Source organism: Bidens hawaiensis, unplaced genomic scaffold (assembly GCF_021521415.1).
Source record: "Bidens hawaiensis isolate Kalapana, Puna unplaced genomic scaffold, B.hawaiensis_p1.1 tig00001461_1, whole genome shotgun sequence".
NCBI lineage: Eukaryota > Viridiplantae > Streptophyta > Magnoliopsida > Asterales > Asteraceae > Bidens > Bidens hawaiensis.
Window position 1 is genome coordinate 803,230 of NW_027491082.1, and position 8,162 is coordinate 811,391.

Genomic DNA, 8,162 nt, shown 5'->3' on the forward strand with positions numbered 1-8,162 from the left:
AAAGCTAAGGTATATATATATATATATATATAAAAGAATCAGAGATAAAAATAAATGATAGAAACTATTATTCTTCATTTAAGTTAAATAAAAGATCAATACTTATTGTAATGTTATCATGGTATTTCCTCTTATGCAAACCAATGGCAAAAATAATATTTATATATGTTTAATAAATATGTGTGTGGAGGGTGAGAGATATATGATTTGTCTCCATTTGTGTTGTCTCAAGGAGGTGCTTCAAATGCTTGTAAGTTTTTTTTATGTTAAAAGTCTGCCCTTGAAAACTTTCTTTTAGTTTTAGTGTTGCATTCAGTAGTGTTTTTATCTTTTCATCTTTCTGGTCATCTCTCTCTCCATCTCTCCCTCCCTCTCCCCTTTATATAAACCATCTACCTATTGTTCTAAAGTTTGCTTTTGGTTTTTAAAAACATGAGCCATGATACTCATCTCAATGCCTCATGGTTCTTTCTCAACCCTCATTGCCAATACATGAATATCTCTTCTACTACTGCTACTACTTCTTCTTCTTCATCTATTCATCCTCCTTGTCCACCTAAAGAACCCCTTCCTCTCCTCAGTTTAAGTCCAACAACAAGACCTAATTCTTATTTGCAATACCCTAGTACCATCACTACTGATGCTTGTAGTTCAACCACCCCAGCCACTCATAATTGCTCTGAAAGTAGTGTGACTGTATCTCTACATCTTGGACTCCCAAGCCTTACACTTTCTGAATCTGATCTAATTTCAAGACTGTCCACCAATTATGCTCATGTAACTGATGATTATAAAGAAGATGATAAATTAAAGCCTGGTACAAACATGTATGGGTATTTTACAAGCTCAATCAACAAGGGTCACTATTGGATCCCTACTCCAACTCAGATTCTCATTGGTCCAAATCAGTTCTCTTGCCATCTTTGCTGCAAAACCTTCAACAGTTACAATAACATGCAGGTTTTCAACCCTAATTTTCTATAATATGCAAACTTTTAGATTTCAATGCTTTGTTGTAATAGCAAACACAAGTACATTTCTTTCTCTGTGCTCTGTTAAACCTAGCTAATTGGTAGCATGTCCATTTAGGGTTAAATTCAACATGCACCCTTATTCATTAATTCAGTTCTTGCAATGAGTAGTTTGTGGGGATTTGATTAGACTTTGATCCATCCTAATAGAGATCATGCTCTTTTTGGTCAGAAAATAAGAGGGTTTATCATTTATGAGTTTTATCTGTGATTTGACAAGACAAGATCATGTCTTTTCTTTCTTTCTTTCTTTCTTGGAATTTGTGTTCTTTCTTATTATTCTATTTGCCTTTTCCATGTTTATCCTTTTTCTTGTTAAGAAATAGAAAAGCAAAGCTTAGATTTTTAGAAAATATAACTTTGCTTTATCTTTACAGATTCATGAGTTGAAATTTAAAAAAATGAAAATAAAAAAATCAACTACATATGAATGTTAAAAACAGAATAGACCTTAATAGATAATCATGTTAGTTTACAAGTATTTATGCCAGCCTTAAATTAGTGGAAAACATATACTAAGCAAATCTCTTGTCATCTAAAGTAAAACTGTCATCCAACAACAATCTGTTCTTGTTTAATGTCATGTCATAATTTATATGTTCCTTCATCATTTAATTTTTGGCACATATACTATGTTTTTTTTTCATCATCTGACATACGTACGTAACAATACACATATATTCTTCTGGCTCTAATTTCTCGTACTAGAGCTTGTCTTCTTTGAATTTGGTTCATTCATAGAGATGCAACAATTAAGTTGAAATATAGCACATGACTATACAGCATGTAACTTTGTTTTTGTCTATTTAAATTTTAAAAAAATTATATATTCAAGTAATTAATCTTGTGATTAATTGATTATGTATCTTCTTGTGATATATACACAAAAAGATGCATATGTGGGGGCATGGATCTCAATACAGAAGAGGTCCAGAATCACTAAGAGGAAGACAACCAACAGCCATGCTTAGACTACCATGCTACTGTTGTGCACCAGGGTGCTGCAACAACATTGACCACCCAAGGGCTAGGCCACTCAAAGATTTTCGAACCCTTCAGACACATTACAAGAGGAAACATGGAGACAAGCCATTCATGTGCCACAAATGCGATAAAATGTTTGCGGTTTGCGGGGATTGGCGAACCCATGAGAAGAACTGTGGGAAGCTTTGGTACTGCACATGTGGATCAGATTTTAAGCATAAAAGGTCTTTGAAAGATCATGTGAAAGCATTTGGAAATGGGCATGGAGCTTTTGATTTTGTTGATTGTTGTTTTGAAGTTGAAGAAGATGAAGCTGCTAATTCGGAGATTGAGCAATGAATGTGAATCCATATCATGTTAACATTAGTACGTTTGAACCATGTGACTTTTGAGGCATCAACTGGTTTTTGAAAGAGATATTGTAAGTCACCATCTATCGCAAACATTATTTCACAATCACTTTAGGGTTAGTTTTTTATGTCATTGTTAGTACGGTTGTCTTCAATATATAAGTTTTAATGGGTTGATAGTGTGTGTAAATATGTGATTGCAGATTAAGACAATGTTATGTATTATTAAACCATTGTTCATAAGAGTGATCATGTCTCTCTTTGTTCTAATACTCACAATATACCTTTTTTTAACAACGTTTTTTCCTAGTCTACCTGGTATGGAATTTCAACCGTCTCCTATATATTTGGCAGTTCATATCTGACTCGAAAGCCCCTCAAAGACGGAAATTAGCCCAACATTTCTAGAAAGTGAATTCTACCATTACCATTTAGGCTTACTCAACTTCTGGATTTCTTTACAATATCATGATGTCAAAACTAATTCGGTATCTTATATTATAATAAATAATGGTGTTAAAACTGTAATATAATTGAATATTGAATACCCGAAAACTATGTAAATGTTTTATTTATTGAATTAATAACATGTTGATATATCTAACCTATAGTTTTGTTTTCTCTCTTCTTTTATTGTTCTCATGTCATGTTGTCAATTGACAGTATGACTTACGATGCATTATAATTTAAATGGTCCAATCTTCACCTTGAATTCCCCAGAGTGTAAAGGATCTTGTTGTAACACCCCGACCAAAGGCGGATTATACATCGGGGCGCCACATATTGTTTCATTACTCGTGACACTATTGGGTGTCAATATTTAATAAATACATTCATTCGCGCACGCGCAGGGTAAACAAGAGATAACATAAATCATCATAAATCAATATATTATAAATCATAATATTCGAACAGCAATAACTTGTCTTGATACATTTTAATCTAGGTCCAAAATAAAGAAAACTTCCTATGTGTCCACAAGCTCCAAAACAGCTACTGCAAACCTGAACATGTGTTAAAATAAACGTCAAACACTTGCGTGTTGGTGAGAAATCAAGTTTAATACAATACATAGATAACAATAAATCTGCGCGCAACACGTGTATGTCTGGTGTTTAACAAGGGTGCAATCAGATTGTGATCAAGCCTAGATAGATCATAGCTCATAGTTCATAGTTCAATCCGTGCTCCCAATTGAGCACAAAAACGAGAAAACATCTGTGCAAGTGTAAACAAAGAAAACCGTAAACGATAGGTCTCCCGTGTTCATCTAATGGATCCATGAAAACTGCGGAATAGGCCGAACAAAGCGGTTAATGATACACACATACAAATAAACAGCCAAGTAAACGTCCTCAACACATGGGATACTGCGCGACTAAAGTTCATAAACAAGTTTAAGACTCTAAGTTTGTATGAACACATGAACATCCCAAAACATTAAAAGTAAAAAGGGATTAGGTACGAGATTACTCACTTGATAAACGATGCGGTGTAAGATAAAGCAAGAACCAACTTTAAACAAGCACAGGTTAACCTATAATTAAGATTATTGTTTTAATGATTTGTTTTAAGTCTTGATTATAAGTTAGCATAATTAATAAGTAAATTATTATATATAATATATATATATTACCGGAAAAGTAGGGCAGAACAGGGAGGAAGACGGAGGCAGAGAGGGAGGCGGCAGAGAGAGCAAGGAGAACAGGAGAGATTAAGTGTTTTATGTGTGTAGTGTTATGAAAATAATGTTATTATTTATAGAGAAATCCTAGGAGACATAATCCCTAGAAAAGGGGAAAGGATCTCAAGACAAACAGAACAAGACAAAACAAAAGATAACAAAAGATATCGAAAAGATATGGTAGCTGCAGGGGGCAAGATAAAGCTGACAGGGAACAGTAAAAAGCATGGGCGGTTCAGATAAAGGTACTGGTCAAGCATGGCAAAAGCAGATCTCAAAAGATTATGTCAGTCACTTTATTTGCCAACCAATGGGGTTGGCGCGCATGCTGCGCCGAAAGTAACTTTTCAGACATAAAGCAGATTAGGTCAACAGCTCAAAAGATAAGACAACACAAAAGCAACGGCTAGATTAAACAGAAGAAAACTCAAAGGGTTCAGCGCGAGAAGGCTAAGGCGCGAAGGCAGACACAGAAGGTCAAGAGAGCGCGAGCGCGAAGGCAGACAGAAACAACCTTAACGCGTCGCGGAAAGAACTACATTTCTAAGCGCGTCGCGGGAAGAATCACATTTCTTAGCGCGCCGCGGGAGGAACTAGAATTCCTAGCGCGCCGCGGGAAGAACTATAATTCTTCGCGCGTCGAGGGATGAACTACGATCCTTAGCGTGCTGCGAGAAGAACTACAAATCCTTAGCGCGTCGCGGGAAGAACTACCGTTCTTAGCGCGCTGCGAGAAGAATTACAATTCTTAGCGCGCTGCGAGAAGAGTTCGTCTCGCGTATCGCTGAAACAGATGGTCTTCACGCAGGATTCCTTGTAAGGAGTCTGCGCAGACAACCTTAGGCGGGAAGGAACAAAAGAGTTAGAAGAAAAAGAGGGAAACAAGGCTTAAGGGCGGGACGGCGACAAGAGGGAAAAGAAGGCGGAAAGAGAGAAAAGGAGAGGGACGGGACGGCGGAAAGAAAAAGAGAGAGAAAGAGGCGGGAAGGAAAAGTATATTATTATTATTAAAAATAAAGTATAAGTATAAATAAATACTAAATCATAAAAGAAAGAGATCGGGTCAGAGAAACGGGTACCTGGGTCGGGTCGGATCAGGGCAGATGTCACAGTCTCCCCTACTTTAAGAAATTTCGTCCCGAAATTTATCTCGAAGTAGGTTGCGCAGAGAACAGGTGCGGGTACTTGATCTTCATTTGATCTTCCCTTTCCCATGTAAACTCGGCTCGGCGCTTGGACTCCCAGCGAACTTTCACGATAGGGATACGACTGCGCTTGGTTTGCTTTACCTCGCGATCCATAATCTCAACAGGCTTCTCAACGAAATGCATAGATTCATCAACTTGAACTTCATCAAGTGGAATGTGAAGGTTCTCGTCAGCTAAACACTTCTTGAGATTGGATACATGGAACGTTGGATGCACATTACTGAGCGCGGGCGGCAGGTCAAGTCTGTAGGCAACTTTTCCCACACGCGCGAGAATCTTGAATGGTCCAACATATCGAGGAGCAAGCTTACCTTTCTTCCCAAAGCGGACGACACCTTTCCAAGGCGACACTTTGAGGAGAACAAGATCATCAACTTGAAATTCGAGAGGCTTTCGCCTGCGATCTGCGTAACTCTTCTGTCGGCTTCTGGCAGTCAGCAGATGATCACGGATCTTGGCGATTTTATCGGTTGTCTCTTGAACAAGTTCGGGTCCTGTGATTTGAGTTTCACCCACTTCGCTCCAACAGATCGGGGAGCGGCACTTACGACCGTAAAGTGCTTCAAATGGGGCCATACCGATACTGGAATGATAGCTGTTATTATAAGAGAACTCGATCAAAGGCAGGTGTGAATCCTAATTACCTCCAAAATCAAGAACACAAGATCGGAGCATATCCTCAAGAGTTTGAATAGTTCGCTCAGACTGACCGTCAGTCTGAGGATGATATGCCGTACTCATGTCCAAGCGAGTTCCTAGCGCAGATTGGAGAGATTTCCAAAAGCGAGATATAAAACGGCCATCGCGATCGGATATGATGCTCAAAGGAGTACCATGGCGGCAGACAATTTCCTTGACATAAAGCTGCGCAAGCTGCTCAACACGGTAGTTTTCACGAATGGGCAGAAAGTGAGCAGACTTAGTCAATCGATCCACTATTATCCAAATGCTATCATGTTTGCTTGCTGTCAAAGGTAACTTGGTAATAAAGTCCATCGCTACACATTCCCATTTCCACGTAGGAATTTCTGGTTGTTCGAGCAAACCAGATGGGCGTTGGTGTTCAGCTTTTACTTTAGAACAAGTCAGACATTTAGCTACGAACACAGCAATATCCTTTTTCATACCGGGCCACCAATAAGTAATGCGCAAATCCTTGTACATCTTATCAGCGCCGGGATGAATAGAATACCGAGATTTGTGCGCTTCACACAGGATATCAGCGCGAAGATTCTCATCAAAGGGAATCCAGATGCGATTAAGATAGCAGAGAATTCCACTCAGATTAGGGACAAAGAGTGCTTCCGCGCCACACGCTAACTCGGCGCGAAGGTTACCATTACTGATGGATGCGTGCTGCGCGTCACGAATACGCGATTCAAGGTTGCTTTGAATCGGCGCGAAGTGAAGCTGGGTGCGCGGCAAGATGCAGTTAAGCTGGCAGGGTTTTCGGCTGAGCGCATCGGCTACCACATTAGCCTTACCAGGATGATACCGGATCTCACAATCGTAATCGCTGATGAGTTCGTTCCATCGGCGTTGCCTCATGTTAAGTTCCTTCTGATCAAAGATATGCTGAAGGCTTTTATGGTCAGTGTAAAGGATACACTTAGTGCCATAAAGGTAGTGTCTCCAGATCTTCAATGCAAAAACAACTGCACCAAGTTCGAGATCGTGAGTTGTATAATTCTTTTCATGAACCTTAAGTTGCCTTGATGCGTAAGCGATAACCTTGTCTCGTTGCATAAGAACACAACCGAGACCTTGGTTGGAGGCATCGCAGTACACGACAAAATCATCATTACCCTCAGGTAGCGCAAGAACAGGAGCTTCACACAACAAACGCTTGAGCTATAGGAAGGCTTCTTCTTGCTTCGAGCCCCAAATATACGGTTTACCTTTGTGCGTTAGAGCTGTTAAAGGCAAAGCGATCTTTGAGAAGTTCGAAATGAAGCGCCGGTAATAACCAGCTAAGCCCAGAAAGGAACGGATCTCGGAAGGAGAGGATGGCGTAATCCAGTTCTTGATTGCTTCAATTTTGGATGGGTCGACATGAATACCCATCTTGTTAACAACATGGCCAAGAAACTGTACTTCATCCGACCAAAATTCACACTTGGAAAGCTTAGCATAGAGTTGCTCAGCTCTAAGCTTTTGCAATACCAAACGGAGATGTTGCTCATGCTCGGCCTTGGTCTTAGAATACACCAGAACATCATCGATAAACACAATCACGAATTTATCCAAGAAAGGCCTACACACCCGATTCATTAGATCCATGAAAACGGCGGGTGCGTTGGTTAAACCGAAGGACATGACCAAGAATTCAAAATGGCCATAACGAGTTCGAAAAGCAGTCTTCGGAACATCTTCATCGCGGATGCGCAACTGGTGATAGCCAGAGCGGAGATCAATCTTCGAGAAACAAGAGGCACCTTGGAGTTGATCAAAGAGGTCGTCAATACGCGGTAAGGGATACCGGTTTTTAATGGTGAGTTTGTTCAACTCGCGGTAATCAATACACATGCGAAACGATCCATCTTTCTTTTTAACGAACAACACCGGAGCACCCCAGGGCGAAGAGCTAGGGCGAATGAATCCTTTAGCAGTCAACTCTTGAAGTTGGCTTGCCAATTCTTGCATCTCAGCGGGCGCAAGACGATAAGGAGATTTAGCTACGGGGGAAGCACCAGGGACAAGATCAATACGGAACTCGACTTCACGAGCGGGAGGGATACCAGGAAGATCATCAGGAAAAACTCCAGGGAATTCACGCACAACAGGGATATCGCGAAGCTTCTTTTCTTCAGCAGGTTTAACCACATGGGCTAAGAATGCAATACACTTCTTCCGCATGAGTCTTTGGGCTTCGGCGCAAGACATAAGCTTAAGACCACTGGAGGGT

General features: G+C 40.0%; 1 protein-coding gene across 1 annotated transcript; it reads left to right on the forward strand.

The window, feature by feature from the left end:
* The first annotated feature begins 432 nt into the window (after positions 1-432).
* Positions 433-2,494, forward strand: LOC143576565 (zinc finger protein WIP4-like). Its single transcript, XM_077060630.1, has 2 exons — positions 433-960; positions 1,923-2,494. The coding sequence occupies exons 1-2, from the start codon at positions 433-435 to the stop codon at positions 2,352-2,354; spliced, it is 960 nt and encodes a 319-aa protein (XP_076916745.1). The 3' UTR covers positions 2,355-2,494.
* The last annotated feature ends 5,668 nt before the right edge of the window (positions 2,495-8,162 follow it).

What these genes read in the sequence shown, in the direction of transcription:
- LOC143576565 (XM_077060630.1), top strand. Translation starts at nt 433, where the DNA reads ATGAGCCATGATACTCATCTCAATGCCTCATGGTTCTTTCTCAACCCT. An exon ending in ACAGTTACAATAACATGCAG is followed by an intron (nt 961 to 1,922) that starts GTTTTCAACCCT and finishes ATACACAAAAAG; the next exon opens with ATGCATATGTGGGGGCATGG.